The 14,573-nt window shown below is 51.7% G+C and overlaps 6 protein-coding genes across 6 annotated transcripts; 5 read left to right on the top strand and 1 right to left on the bottom strand.

The window, feature by feature from the left end:
- Positions 1–5,110: 5,110 nt before the first annotated feature.
- On the top strand, positions 5,111–5,841 carry SODALDRAFT_274505 (nudix domain-containing protein; the record flags this gene model as incomplete). Its single annotated transcript, XM_028607945.1, has 3 exons — positions 5,111–5,234; positions 5,388–5,593; positions 5,671–5,841. The coding sequence occupies 3 exons, from the start codon at positions 5,111–5,113 to the stop codon at positions 5,839–5,841; spliced, it is 501 nt and encodes a 166-aa protein (XP_028467321.1).
- Positions 5,781–6,184, bottom strand: SODALDRAFT_131545 (hypothetical protein). Its single transcript, XM_028606707.1, has one exon. The coding sequence runs from the start codon at positions 6,086–6,088 to the stop codon at positions 5,876–5,878; it is 213 nt and encodes a 70-aa protein (XP_028467320.1). The 5' UTR covers positions 6,089–6,184; the 3' UTR covers positions 5,781–5,875.
- SODALDRAFT_331633 (hypothetical protein) lies at positions 5,958–6,857 on the top strand. Its single transcript, XM_028611497.1, has one exon. It carries the CDS (start codon positions 6,147–6,149, stop codon positions 6,618–6,620), a length of 474 nt encoding a protein of 157 aa, XP_028467319.1. The 5' UTR covers positions 5,958–6,146; the 3' UTR covers positions 6,621–6,857.
- A 671-nt stretch (positions 6,858–7,528) lies between these two features.
- On the top strand, positions 7,529–10,228 carry SODALDRAFT_331630 (DUF1237-domain-containing protein). The gene has a single exon (XM_028611496.1). The coding sequence runs from the start codon at positions 7,947–7,949 to the stop codon at positions 10,131–10,133; it is 2,187 nt and encodes a 728-aa protein (XP_028467318.1). The 5' UTR covers positions 7,529–7,946; the 3' UTR covers positions 10,134–10,228.
- Positions 10,229–10,813: 585 nt separating this feature from the next.
- On the top strand, positions 10,814–11,876 carry SODALDRAFT_131387 (hypothetical protein). The gene has a single exon (XM_028606706.1). The coding sequence runs from the start codon at positions 11,086–11,088 to the stop codon at positions 11,632–11,634; it is 549 nt and encodes a 182-aa protein (XP_028467317.1). The 5' UTR covers positions 10,814–11,085; the 3' UTR covers positions 11,635–11,876.
- SODALDRAFT_331628 (Sodium:neurotransmitter symporter family protein) lies at positions 11,679–14,460 on the top strand. The gene is made up of 2 exons (XM_028611495.1): positions 11,679–13,708; positions 13,788–14,460. The coding sequence occupies exons 1-2, from the start codon at positions 12,119–12,121 to the stop codon at positions 14,223–14,225; spliced, it is 2,028 nt and encodes a 675-aa protein (XP_028467316.1). The 5' UTR covers positions 11,679–12,118; the 3' UTR covers positions 14,226–14,460.
- Positions 14,461–14,573: the final 113 nt, after the last annotated feature.

The following is a 14,573-nucleotide window of genomic DNA, read 5'->3' as shown; positions in this document are numbered from 1 at the left end:
CTTTTCTTAATAAGATTTAATCTCTTAAGCGGTGGCTTCGTCTTCTCTTTTCCGGTATTCTATAACGGGAATAAGGATTACTAGGTAGGTGTTTAGAGCGTCTAAGTTAAACCTAGCTATAATCTTTTCGATATATAAGTCGTAGGAGAGGAAAACCTTACGTCGAGGGCGATCTCGAGTAATCTTAATATCTAAAAACTAATCGGCTTCCCCCTTTTCCGATACCTCGAACCTTACTTTAATCCCTTCGATAGTCCTAAGGCCGTTTATAGCATTATCTCTATAAAATAATATAAGAATATCGTCTATAAAGAAGATAACGAATACATCTTAAGCCTTAGTGTAGAATAGGCATAGTTCTTCCTTATTAGCCTCTATCCCTAAGTTTATCAGGATGGCCGCGAAGGTCTAAAACTATAGTCTAGGCGAGTCGTGTAGTCTATATAGTGCTTTATCGAGCTTTAAGCACTTATCGGGCTACTTAAATCTATCAGGAAGTTCGTATATAACGGGCGTTCCTGTTTTACTCCTTTAGGCGTTAACGAAGGCGTTAACGATATTAAGTTACTTAACCTCTAGATTAAACTAAGCAGTTAGGGCTATAATAATATAAAAAGATCGTGCAGCGAGCGTTACTACGTAGGTTCCCTTAATTATTAAGCTCTCTTATAGGTCCCCTTGAATATATAAGCGTGCCTTATATCGTTTAAGATATCCGTCTTAGTCGAACTTATAGGTAAAAACCCACTTTAACGGAAAAGACTTTAACTTCGCCTCTAAGCGCTTAATTTCTCTCTATATACGCTTCTTAATTAGCTTATTCACCTCCTTCTACGCGGCTTCCTTAAACCGTTTACGTATCGGGTAGTTAGTAAGCTCCCGCTAATACCTTAATATAGCCTTTAGTTGGTCGCGATAAACCCTACCGTCGATTAAGGGCTTCGGTGACGTTATAGCCTGTTTTTTAGTATTCGAACGGGTATTTATTTTAGTATCGGCTACTCTAAGAATTATTAAATCAAAGGTTAGAAGCCCTTTTAGCCTGTCCTAGCACTCTTCTTATTAATTAGATAAAAAAAAGGTATATATTAAAGGCTTATCTGGCTCTACCTAATATATCCGTGGATTAATCCAAATAGTCTTTCCTTAAGCACGGCGATCGGTGATTCTTACGCTAGCGCGCGTTACTTCCTTTACTAATATGCTCTTTTTTCTTTAATAGGCGGTCACCTTAGGAGTCGGTCGGATAGGTGGTTTAGATCCGGACGCTATAGTGCGACTAATACCGTGGTGCGGATTAAGGGTAGCTAGTCCCTATACCGTCGCCTACGTACTCCTTTCTATAGTTAAAATCGTCGAAGTGTCCGTATTAAGCTCTAGTATATATAATCCTAGCGTATCGGTTACGGTATCTTCTTTAGTAGCCGCTCCGTTATCTTATTAATTGGAAGAATTATTAATTAAGAGTTCCTCCGAAGACTACGGCTCTACGCTTATAACCTAAAGATTCCTACTCTAAGGATCAGGTATTACGCGTGGGGTTTAAAGTCCTGTTACGGGCGGTTCGGGTGCACTAGGTATATCTAGTAGTGGCGATAAAGCGTCTAATTCAGCCTCTACTACTCCTACCCCCGAGTTCGAACCCGTGGACTATACTTATTCTCTAGAAAGTGCGCTATTAATTAATCCACGCGGAGGGTAGGCCTATCGGATAAAGTCGTTATCTTTATCTTCTTATATTTTATAAGTTATAAGCTAGTTCCTCGCCTCGGGCTCCGGGATCTATTCTGCTTCTTCGAGCCATGGTTTATAAAATAGCTGCTTATTAAACTATATATTACGCGTTATAATAACCTTTTAAAGCTATAGAATCTATACTCGGTAAATATTATAGGTAACGTAACCTATAAAATACCTAATATATCCCCTTAGTTAAACCTTATATAGTTTCTATTCCTCCTAGCCTCCTTATCCCTCGCTATTAGATAGGCGCGGTAGCTATAAGTACAAATACCACTCTAATTAGGGCGTAGGTCGGCTATATACTCTCTTACCAGAATCGGCGTATTATCTCTAAACTATAAATCGAGGATTTCTACTAGGGATTTCTATCGTATTATTATAAGGGACTTATATTATATAATAACGCTACCGTTTAAGTACTCTCTGGCTATTTATCTAGTAGAATTCCTGCTCCATTAAGTATAGTATTAGACTTTATAATAATCAGTTAACCGGCTCTTTCGCTACCTCCGTTCGGTTTATAGGTATAGGGCGGTATAATTTCTATATCGATCCCTTAACTGTTCGCCTATACCTGGGTTATTAAATCCCCTGCTAGATTAACGATTAAGGGCTTATTATCACTACGTATTTTACAAATATATAATATAAACTGCCGATTAACCTATCGTTTAAAGGCTTACAGCGCGTTATAAACCGTAACGCTGTTTTTCGAAGCCAAAGGCAGTATATAGATCCAGCCGCTATATTCGTTCTTTATTATAAGAAGATATCGTATACCGTTATAGCTCTTAGGTAGCTCTTAAAAATCCTAATAAATACGTTAAAACGGTCGTGGGGAGTGGTATTCTAACGTGTATCGAGATATAACTTAACGTGCCCAGGTTCTAGAGTATATCTCGTAGTCTATCTGCTTAGTTCCCTTAATTAACACGTTCCTAGCGTTACGAACTAATACTCGTAGAGCGCTTAGTCTAAGATAGCCTACTCTTAAGTGCTATAACTATTCTTCGTCGACTCGTGGACGCGGAGAGTCTCGGGAAGGTTGGTAATATCGGTAAGCTCTTATTAGTCGATCGACTACTATAACTAGTATATATTAATAGTCGTAATTAATCGGAATAACACTATATAGTATCGATTAGAATAACGAATAAGAAGAAGAAGATAAAATTAGCTTATACTAAAGGATAGTTATATTAAAGCGTCGAAGCAGCTTTAATAAGACTATGCTCTTCTCCGCCGTTCTAAAGCGTAATAAGTAGTTATATCCCGAATACTAAATCCTAACCTTATATAATAGAGCTTTCGATATAATATTCGTGTAAAATCCCTCTACGATAACTATATCGTTAAGCTCTAAGTTAGCTTTCGGAGTACCTAAAGGTTTATTAAGGATTCCCTTAAGAAGCCGTTTACCTTTGCTAATAATCGGAAAGTCGGTTATACCGGATTCGATAGATCCCTTTATAGGAACAAAAGAGCCTGGAATAAGCAGGTCGATTAAGTTAATAAGGTGAGTTACGCCGTAATTATTAAAAAGAGTGCTTTATAAGAGCGGGTAGGGGCCTAGTCGGAGCGCGGCGTAGATTCTAGGGACCTTTTCTATAGTATAGATAAAGGCGGGATCCAGGATAGTTATAATAACCTCCCTAGGATACCTATCTCCCTTACTATTACCGCTCTCCGAGCTTTCCTATCCCTTTTTGAATAGTTTTTCGCGTAAACTCTTCCACTTTAGGAGCTTAATCTCCTTCCGTATCTCCTTATACCACTTATTATTAACGTAGGTATTAGATCTCTACTCGTATTTTCCGGTTAGAGCGTACTCTAGCTTATTATAGTGCTCTGGCTTCTAAGTATATTCGCGTTAATAGGGGTAATTAGTGCTCTTTTTCTTAGGCTTCTTTCCGCCTTCGTTATTATCTAAGCGGTCTCCTAGGGTCGTGTATACGCTGTAGCGTATACCGTCCGTGGTTAGAGCGCTTATAATAGCGTTAAACTCGCGGCCGTATATTAGAAGATCGGAAATCTCGTCGCCGCGGACCTCTTTTATTACTAGCTGCTAAAGCTTAGTTTCTGCCTAAATAGGCGTAGACTTCTATCTAACTACTATAAGAAAGTTCCGAATAGTAGTAAGTCCTTTAATCTCGGCTACCTTTTACTAACGTGCGCGTCTAATAAGGGTATTCCACTCCGTATACTATATAGCCACTTTAGTATTAGCTTAATAAGCGTCTTATAGATACTTTTCGTATACTCGTCTTACCTCTTTCTTCGTATAAATACTACTTAGAGTAAAGCTACTCTTAAGTTCTTTTATTATATGGCGTAACGTAAAGTGTCTATTTTATTTTTCTCTATTATAGCCGGGATATCTCTTAATAGCTTCTTCGATAGCCTATTAATAAGCAGAGGTCTCCACGGTGGTTTTAAGCAGTTAATTAGCCTTATCGAGCGCCTTAATAAGGCGACTAAGCTTTTAATTCTAGGCTATAGTCTACTAGTTCTCGATTTCGGCGAGGCGTATAAGCTCTTGCGTCGAGGGCACGATAGTATTATCGCCCTCGCCTTAGGAATACTATTCGCGCAGTTAATCCAGGGATTTAGGCATAATATACTCAGGACAGTTATTTAGCTAATCCTTTTAGCTAGAATCGAGCAGTGCCTAGACCTTTATCCCTTACGTATACGACTGGATATAGAAGATCTAATCGGCCTATTACCGCGTGGATTTAAGGCGCGGGATACCGAGCGCTTTAGCCGTGATCTTAAGCTTATTCGATATAGTATCGAGTAAGGGTTTAGCGAATAAAAGCTTATTATTAGGAGAGAGAGCGTAGGAGGGCTCCGTAATACTATAGAAGTATATAAAAATAAACGTAGATAATAGATTAGCAGGAAGTTACTAGTTACTACTATTACCCGGGCTTATAACTATTGAATTAACGGGAGCGTGCTTATAGGGAGCGTTAATTCAGGAAATATATAATTATATTATATATAAAAGAGAAAGAAAAAGGGGACGGGTATACGTGTCCTAAATATATCTGCCACCTTCTAAGCGAGGATAGTAGGGCACCTCCAACTAATAGGAGAGCACTATACCGTGGCTCACGTGATAGAATATGATAGTTATGACCCCTTTTTAGCCTGCTTATGTAATACGCCAACATCCGAAGCCGGCCCGGTTCCTTGGATCGATGGAGAGAGTCGACCGCTCAGACTCAGGATGACGGGAGACCGTTCAACACATGGTCCGGCCCTTTTTGTCCCGTCAGTATCAGCGACCGTCGAGGTCGACTTTTGTACATCTAGGGTACCTATACCTACGGCGAAGTTGCTAGGTATACCGTATTCTTGCAGGATGGCGGCTCCAAGCACAGCGACTACGGGCGGCCCCCCTCACCCGCGCGTCGGGGTCGCATCCATCATCACCAATGCGCAAGGCCAGGTCGTCTGCGGAAAGAGGTTGAGCAGCCACGGATCAGGTAATTTCTTTTTTTCCCTTTTCTTCTTCTTGTATTCTGACGCAACAAATATCGTTACTCTCTTCCTTGCCTGTGCCCGCAAGATGGATTTTGATGTTGAAAGTGAAACCCCCCCCAAGCGGGCTGCTAACTCCGCGGGCGCGTGCGATATAGGAACATGGCAGCTGCCGGGCGGCCACCTGGAACACGGGGAGAGCTTCTTCGCGTGCGCGGAGCGGGAGGCGCTGGAGGAGACGGGACTGCGAGTGCGCGGCGTCAAGGTGGTGGCTGTGACGAACGACGTGTTTGGGTCGTTGGGGAAGCATTACGTTACCGTGTTTGTCGAGTGCGTGATGGAGGAGGCGGGTGCTCAGCCTGTGGTGAGTTTTCTCTTTCCAGAATTGCCATGTTCTTTCCTCCCTCTTGTGAGTGCTCGAGCTAACGGGGTACGGCGAAGGCGATGGAACCTGACAAGTGCCCAGCTTGGTTCTGGAAGTCGTGGGCCGAGATGCGGGCGCTGGGAGAAGGAAAAGGGGACGTCGAAGCGGATGGGCAGAGGGCCGAGCTGTTCTTGCCGTTGGTACATCTGTTTGAACAACCCTCGGACTTGGACAAGTTGATGCGATAGGTAAGGTACGAAAGACTCGAAACCTTCTGTGGTCTCAACACCTGCAAGGCAGGAGAGGTCTGCCGTTCCAGATGGAAGCGATTAAACTTTGAGTATTGTTCACCCTGTCCTGTGTTTTTCCTCCTGTCCCCAACCGTCTATGGCATCCGGAAAACCAAGATGAGATCTGGGTCATTATATTTTCATCGCTATCGCATTCAGTCCCGAAGCATAGGTAGACTGTCGTCCAACAAAGACATTCCGACATTCTTATTTCCTATCATTCGTTGTCGATAGTTATCGGTTCAACCCTCTTTTCCAGAGTGATGGCCAACGACAACCAATCTCGCTCTGACGGGGCTAGATGCAGAAAAGGATGGCCCCAAGCTTCCCGCGATATCGAGCCCGGCAAGCAGGACAAAACAGCGACGCCCCGCAAAGATAGCACCGCCGACCCCTGTCACGACAAGAACGACGACGTGTCTCCGCCGTACAAACAACCAGGAAGACGCGAGCGGGATTCGGACAGCTGTTGGGCACGCCAAGCCACGGGACAAGCAGGCGGGGGCCCGATAGCGATGGCACACCCCTGGGACCGCTTGCTGCCTGGGTACTGGGACAGCGGCAGAATCTTTAGCTGGCTTGGCGGTATCCCCGAGAAATGTTTGCCCGCGGACGTCTCCTTCGCGATGGGGTGGATGCCACTTGGATCTGAATCGAGCTGGGTGGAGGCAGACGATGGGATATCGCCTGAGAGTGCACCCGGCTCCGGTCTTGGGGGAAGCGCTGGATCCGGGTGATGGTCGTCATTACTCTTTCCATGGCCTCCTGGGTTGGTAAAACTGGTACCTGCGTCCGACCCGACCCGGCGCTCCTCGATGCAATGATCTCCCGCAACTGTGCTGGGGGGTTTTCTGGAAATCATGTCAGGGACGTGGGAGGTGACCTCAGCGTGGATGCTGGTTTTCTGAATACTTCCTGTTTGGGTTGGACGTTCAGGAATAGCGTGTATTTTTTTTGTCTTCTTCTTTTGCCTCGGGTACATCAGAGAATGATGATAGAGCGAGATATTATCAGCGCTTCGCGTGGGAGATTCTCTGGGCAAATCGTCTTTGCCATGAAGCCCTCAGCGGTCGCAGTGCGCATCGTTCACGCCACAGCGGCTACCTAGGTAGGTACCTAAGGTATCTGTACGTCTCCTCTGTCAGGTACCTTAGATAAGGTACCTACCTTCCCAGAGAGAAGACTGTGTGGGGTATGGAGTTGGTTCGATGCAATACGAGTTTGTAGCTCGAGGCACCTGGACATAATGAGTACCTTATCCGGCAAAGGAAGGAGGAGCTGGACATGGGATCCGTCAAAGCATTACCCAATCAGGTCATAGAGAGGTGTGCCAAGACGCACTAGGTGAATGGTCTGACGAAGAGAACAAAGTACATCAGAAGTATAAGGTACATAATACATACCTCCCCAGGATACACGCGGAAGGGGAGGAACGAGCTGCCTTCCGAGTTGGGCAAGTCGGAGACTCGTAGCTTCCCCAGGTCTTCCTACACGGATGCCTGTCTCTTTACCCAGCACGGGAAGTCTCGACCGCACACCGGGGTCTCGTATATCGTGGCTTCCATTTTGTCATGTTGTCATGTTCCTTCACTTCAATCAATGCGACGCAATGATGGCGCTTGTAGCAGGCACGGAGTACGTATCGGTGTAACCTGCGTCCTGTGACCGACCGACGTAGCTGTCGTCCGTCGTCTGTCGTCTATCCTCTGTTCTCCTGTCCTCCTGTCCTCCTGTCCTCGGCCGTCCCCGTCTATTCCCATGCTCAACCCACACTCATCAACTCCTTCAACCCATCAGCACGCCAAACCCATCGACCCATTCTTGTCCATATCCACCTCTCCAGCTGGTTCAGAATTCAGACAGACCCGTTCCTCGGCCTAGAGCGGAGTATGTACGCTGCATGATTGTCCACCATCTATCCCATGGGTCAGTAAGAGGCTTCCCGGCATCCCTCACTCATTCCTCGACCCTGGACCTCGACCTCGGCCCTCTCGTCTCAGTCCTGTCTCAACTTTCGGCGGATTATTCGAGCGAGCCATATATAGGCTCAACGAGTCGCCCATATGGCGGTCCTCAACCCCCCCGCCATCCTCCGCCTCCTCGGCACCGGTGCCAGCTCCTCTTCGTCTTCAACTTCTTCAACTTCCCCATCCGGCCCTTCCCTCTTCGGCCGTAATTCTCGAGCCTGGGCACGAGCCCGGCCAACACGCATCCTCGCCGCTGCCGTCGCTGCAGCTTTCCTTGTCGCCTACCTGTTGCTCGGTAGTTCGTTCCTAGCCACTGGTCCCTACCTTGGATCCACGACAGACCTGGATCTCTCCCCGAACCGCTTTGCAGACGGGAGCGACCGGGAATTGGAGTTGCATTCTCATGACCACGACCATGACCATGACCATGACGATAGCCATACCCCCCTGTGGATTGAACCCCCGTGGATTGAACCCTCGGGGGAAGATCCCGCCCCCCCTCCGTTCACCCCCCTCCCTCCGGTCAACCCCCCGGCCCCTTTCACGCCGGCTTCCCCGCCGCTGGACGAACCTCGCCCCATATCCGGTGCTGGGTCACCTCCGCAGAACCAGCCACCGCCCCCTGCTCCCGCTCCCGCCCCTGCCCCTGACGATGGGGGCACAACTTCGGACACGGCTTCGGACACGGCTTTGAAATGCGTTTCTCATGTCCAATGGATGAGGACTCGTCCTGGCCCAAACTCCGAAGGCAAGCGTCGGTTTCCCCACATGCGTCCCCCGCCGCACTGTCGTACCTTCACTCTGCCGGAACTCGAGTCTCTCATCGCAGAGGTGAAGACGGCCATCCGCGACCCGGACCTGGCCCGCCTCTTCGAAAACGCCTATCCCATGACGCTCGACACCATGGTCCGTTGGCGCGGCTATGCCAACGAGTCGGACCCCGACACGGGCGAATCACGCGTCACCGACCAGGAGCTGGCCTACGTCGTCACGGGTGATATCGACGCCATGTGGCTGCGAGACTCGGCCTCTCAGATCTACTCCTACTTGCCCTTGTTGCGAGCGTCGTCCGACCCGGACTCTCTCGCCAGCCTCTGGCGTGGCATCATCAACGCCCATGCCCGCTACATCACCATATCGCCTTACTGCCACAGCTTCCAGCCGCCTCCCGAGTCGGGCATCCCCCCGACCAAGAACGGCGCCTACCATCTGAACCACCCCAACCCTCCCTACGACCCCGTCAAGGTGTTCGACTGCAAGTGGGAGCTCGACTCGCTCGCGTCGTTCCTGCAGATCTCCGTTGCCTACCACGACAAGACGGGAGACGTCGGTTTTTTCCAAAAGTATCGTTGGGTCGAGGCCGTCGACGCCGCCGTCCGCGCCGCCGGAGCCATGCGCCGCGGCACCTACGACGCCGACGGCAAGGTCCAGCACTCGGCATGGACCTTCACCGGCTGGACAGACCGCGGCAGCGAGACGCTGACCAACGACGGCCTCGGCAACCCTTGCAAGGAAAACGGCATGGTACGCACGGCTTTCCGGCCGTCCGACGACGCCACCATCTTCCAGTTTCTCGTCCCCGCGAACATGATGTTCGCCGCCTACCTCGACTCCGCCGCCGACATCATGGCCGCCCTCGACGGCGAACTCGCGCAGAACCTGACCTCGACCATGCGCGACATGGCGTTCGGCATCCGTCGCGGCATCGACAAGGACGCCGTGGTCCCACGGCCCGGCTTTGGCGACGTGTACGCCTATGAAGTCGACGGTTACGGCGGCACCAACCTCATGGACGACGCCAACGTGCCGTCCCTGCTGGCCATGCCGCTCTGGAACTACACCGGCGTCGACCCGGCGCGCGATTACCACGCCATCTACCGCAACACCCGCCGCTTCGTTCTCAGCGAAGCCAACCCGTACTTTATGAAGGGGCCCGTCCTCTCCGCCGTGGGCGGGCCGCACGTCGGACCCGGGAAGGCCTGGCCGATGGCTGCCGTCATTGCGGGGCTGACGGCGTTTGAGCCCATGTCGGGATTGGACGAGGCCGAGTTGGAAGAGGAGGTCGACACACAGATGGGTATGCTGCTCGGCTCGACCACCAACGCCGGCGTACTGCACGAGAGCGTCAATAGCTGGAGCGGGGAGGATTTCACCCGTTCCTGGTTTGGGTGGCCGAACGGGCTGTTCGGAGAGCTCATATTGAGGATGCGCGACTATCAAGAAGGACGGGGACGGGGACAGGGACAGGCCATGGAAGGTTTACTGGCCAAATCGTGGCAATAGAAACCCGCGGCCGGAAGTCTGGCGGCGTACGAAGCGGCAGAACAATCACAACGGCGTTTACGAAGTACTCGGTAACGTTTTTCACGTTGCGGCTGATCCTAATTAATGTGCCGCCGTGCAGTCTGCAGAGTGCCATGCTGGGCCTTCAGCTTTTATTCACGGGACGAAGACGGCAAGGAGCGACAGGGGGCGGCTTCAGGGCGACCCGCATCAGGCTGGGCTATTCCCCCCCGCCCCTTTTTTTTTCTTTCTTTCTTTTTTTTCTTCCCTTTTTTCCCCCCGCTGAAAGCAAAACAAACGAAACGAAACGGGGAACCCTGGTACAGTAAATCGCCCCTCACGCCAGTGGCCAACTTGGTACTCACCTACAGCACAAGAGCGACACCGACGAATCAGGTCACCCTCCATTCTCCTTGCCCTGGGCACTCCTCTGGCAGTCGTGCCACTAATAAAGCCACTAAAGCCACTAAAGCCACTAAAGCCACTAATCTCTACCAGGTGCCGAATTGCCAAGACGCGTATTAAGGGCCGCACTTGGCAGACGCGGCAGAAAGAGCGTGCGTTGCGCAGACTCTATGCACTATGAGGCGACCGGGCTCAGGCTTGGCTCCATCTTGACAAGGCACTACACTATAAACGGCGCTGACTTTGCGGGGGCGACCTTTTTACAACTTCGCACTTCGTAATAGAAACATCGGGGGTCGGTCGTGGGAAACTGCTTGCAACGTGCTTCTTACTCGGAACTTTTCACCGGATCACTTCGAGTCTTGGTGGTGACATGTCCATCTCGGCGAAACCGACGGCAGGCAAAACATACACCACTTTCGTACCAATGAGAGGTAGAGGTCAACAAGTGCCATGAAAAGATAACGAACTTGGGGGGAGCCAAGCTGATGGTTGGGGGTCACGAAGCCAATCAGCTGAGATGAAATCCCCGCGCCGCTGACAATGGATGTCGTATGCCAAGTTCTTGGAGGAAGGGTGGCGCAACTGGGACGTCCGGACCAACGAACACAGCGTAATTACATACATACACGTTTGTGTCAAGGTTAGTAACGGGATAAGGACGGTGCGAGGACCAAGACCACGCCAGACTGACTGGCGCCTTGGAAGCGTCGGCTTTGCTTTCATTTCTAGAAGGTCGGCACATGCTCAAGCTCAACACCCTGGCAACCTCCACGAGGCATCCCTGTGCTTGTGCATTAACACAAGCATTTCAGAGGGACGAAAAGAAGGGGGAAAAGAAGAAGAAGAAGAAGAAGAAGAAGAAGAAGAAGAAGAAGAAGAAGAAGAAGAAGAAGAAAAGACGAAGACTGAAGACCACGACAATGACGAAAATGAATGCGAGCCTCAACTAACCAATGCCCTGCGAGCTGGTCTTGGCTTGGACGAGGTTGCTGCTGTGCGTGCCGCTTCCGGAACTCACCGTCATGCCAATCCACATCTTGCCGAGCTATGCAATTCAGCCCCCCCCCCCCCGTACTTCGGGAAGCTCGTTTAGTAACGAGGCACACAACGTGTATACCAACAGGACGCTTGGCTGGGCGGAGTTGTGTCTACTATGATTATGATTAGGTACGTTGTATGGCCTCGATCAACCTCCGTTGGATGATCCGCTTCCCAATCGACCTTCTGTTCTCGGACGAGGAGATTCGCTTACCCCGGCCAAGGTGGACCAGTGCATAACGTTGTAGGTATTACATGCGCGTCTGCCTCTGCAGGGTCTGTCTGTCTCCAAGACGAGGCCGCGTGCTGCCGCGTGCTGCCGCTCTTCCTGGAACCTTTAACACTGGCCCCGTCCTCTCCTGTCGACAACCTCGTGCTCCCCCACCTTTCTTTTTCTCTTTTCCTTCTTCACCCCGTCGTCGTCCGTACCTTGACATCTCCATCTCTCAGACTGGTGATTTCGTCTCAAGTCTTCATTGCGGCTGCCGACTTGCGGGCCCGAACAACGTTAACTTGCGTCGATTCTCCCTCCCCTCGCCATGGGCGCCAACCCGCTGAAGAAGGCCCTCAACTGGTTCGCGCCAGCGGCCGACAAAGCCGAAGACGGTCGTGATGTCTGGGGCACGAGAGCCTCGTTCATCCTGGCCTCGCTAGGCGGCGCCGTCGGCCTGGGCAACCTGCTGCGCTTCCCGTCCATCGCCTTCAACAACCACGGCCTCCAGTTCTTCATCCCCTACCTCATCTCCCTCTTCTTCCTCGCCATCCCCATCCTCATGCTCGAGATCGCCCTCGGCCAGGCCTTCCGCGGCGGCTGCGTCCTGGCCTGGCACACCGCCAACCACCGCGCCAAGGGCGTCGGCCTCAGCGTCGTCTACACCGGCTTCGCCGTCCTCATCTACTACGTGCCCCTGATCGCCTGGATCATGACCTTCTTCCGCTACTCCTTCCACGACCCGCTCCCCTGGGCCGACGGCAACGTCGCCGAGTTCTTCCACGAGAGGGTCATCCAGGAGGTCCCCGCCATCCCCGGCCGCCTCTCCGACGACCTGTCCACCATCGAACAGTGGAAGACCTACCCCGGCATGGGCATGGTGCCCGAGACCGTCGGCTGGTGCCTCTTCACCTGGTTCGTCGTGTGGCTCTGCATGTTCAAGGGCGTCGGCCTGACCGGACGCGTCGTCTACTTCACCATGGGCCTGCCCCTCGTCTTCATCATCGTCCTCCTCGGCCGCTCCGTCTCCCTCCCCAACGCCGTCGACGGCGTCCGCCTCTACTTCGCCGAGTGGCACGGCTGGAAGCTCGCCCAGGGCCAGATCTGGCAGGAGGCGTGCGGCCAAATCTTCTTCTCCACCGGCATCGGCATGGGCTACTTCACCAGCTTCGCTTCGTACAACGCAAAGTTCTCCAACGCCGTCCAGGACTCGCTCATCATCGTCTTCTCCAACTCCCTCATCGAGGTCGTCGCCGGTTTCTCCGTCTTCGCCGTCGTCGGCTACCTGGGCATCCAGCCCGACGAGCAGCGCCTCAACACCTTCGTCGTCGGCTTCTACACCTACCCCGAGGCCATCGCCCAGATGCCGGCCCCGCAGTTCTGGGGCATCCTCTTCTTCGCCACCCTCTTCATCCTCGGCCTCAGCTCCTCCTTCGCCCTGCTCGAGGCCCTGATGACCATGGTCATCGACACCGACTGGGGGAAGAAGTACTCGCGCCCCGTCGTCTCCACCGTCATCGTCATCTTCTCCTTCCTCCTTTCCCTCATCTTCTGCACCGAGTTTGGGTACGAGTGTCTCGATGCCGCCGATACGTTCATCAGCTACCTCGCCCTCTTCTGGGCCGTCTGGTGCGAGGCCGCCTGCGCCACCACCCTCTACCGCTTCCGCGACGTGGTCGACCAGCTCGGCGTCGTCTCCTTCTCCGTCAACACTTTTGGTTATATTGCTGGCACCGTCGTCGGTCTGGTGGTGGCCCATGCCGTGAGCGCCGAGGCTGGGGCGGGTGTTGGTTTCGGTCTCTTTGCCGTGGGCCTGGTCGCCGGTGTGCTCACCGCCAAGACGCCCACTGCCCCTACCCCTGGCGTGTTTGGTCGTAACAAGATGCTGGCCAAGTTTTGGTGGCTTTCCTTTTACTCGGTCAGTCCCCTCTCTCTCTCTCTCTCCTTTCTTTCTTTCTTTCCCTTCTTCCCGTCTAACCAAACAATTCTCATCACAGGGCAACCAACTCCGCCGCGACCTCAACGCAACCATCGCCATCCCGGGCTCCAAGAACTGGAAGATCCCCTTCTTCTGGGGCCCCGTCCTCAAGTACATCTCGGCCCCCATCGTCGCCATCATCATGTCCTTCGCCTACCCCAGCTTCTACGCCACCCGCGAGGACCCCCTCCGCATCGCCAGCTTCGCCTTCATGAACGTCGTCCTCCTGATCTCCCTCGTCGGCCTCTTCATGCCCCGCTGGTTCAACGTCCTCCTGCCCGCCTCCAAGGTCCAGGAGGGCGAGTACCCCATCGCCCCGGCCGTCGTCCTCTCGCGCGCCAACGTCGAGGGCCACCTGGAGCCCGTGGACGTGGAGCGCCCCGTGCACCACGAGACCGTGGATGTGAGCAGTTCGCAGGAGAAGGTGGAGGGCCACCCGGTGTCTAAGACGGAGTAGAAAGAAAGAGAAAGAAGACAAAACACTCCGTTTCTCGCGACGACGACGCTCTGGCGGTTTTTCGGGGCTGCAGCAGTTCGTTCTCTTTCGTTCTGACGTTGCCAACACGGGGAAGGATGCAGTTCAGCGATGCTGTAAATAGTTGATTCGATTCACTGCGACATTCGACTTGCATGTCGATTATATACCCCATTATACCAAACTCATAAATATACCCTGCTTTAAACGCATATTCAAAAATCAAACCGTAGTTTCCAAAGTAGAGCACAAACCCGCAACACACCCATCTATCCAACCTTGTGCAGAACCTTGTGCAGAGCTTCATCCAGCTTAACAGGGCCAGAGGGG

This window comes from Sodiomyces alkalinus (assembly GCF_003711515.1).
Source record: "Sodiomyces alkalinus F11 unplaced genomic scaffold SODALscaffold_3, whole genome shotgun sequence".
Lineage (NCBI taxonomy): Eukaryota > Fungi > Ascomycota > Sordariomycetes > Glomerellales > Plectosphaerellaceae > Sodiomyces > Sodiomyces alkalinus.
This window is presented reverse-complemented; position numbering and strand designations above follow the sequence as displayed.

Coding starts and splice junctions, on each gene's coding strand:
- SODALDRAFT_331630 (XM_028611496.1), top strand. CDS start 7,947: ATGGCGGTCCTCAACCCCCCCGCCATCCTCCGCCTCCTCGGCACCGGT.
- SODALDRAFT_331628 (XM_028611495.1), top strand. CDS start 12,119: ATGGGCGCCAACCCGCTGAAGAAGGCCCTCAACTGGTTCGCGCCAGCG. Junction 13,709..13,787: donor GGTGGCTTTCCTTTTACTCG/GTCAGTCCCCTC, acceptor TTCTCATCACAG/GGCAACCAACTCCGCCGCGA.
- SODALDRAFT_131387 (XM_028606706.1), top strand. CDS start 11,086: ATGTCGTATGCCAAGTTCTTGGAGGAAGGGTGGCGCAACTGGGACGTC.
- SODALDRAFT_131545 (XM_028606707.1), bottom strand. CDS start 6,088: ATGTCGGAATGTCTTTGTTGGACGACAGTCTACCTATGCTTCGGGACT.
- SODALDRAFT_331633 (XM_028611497.1), top strand. CDS start 6,147: ATGGCCAACGACAACCAATCTCGCTCTGACGGGGCTAGATGCAGAAAA.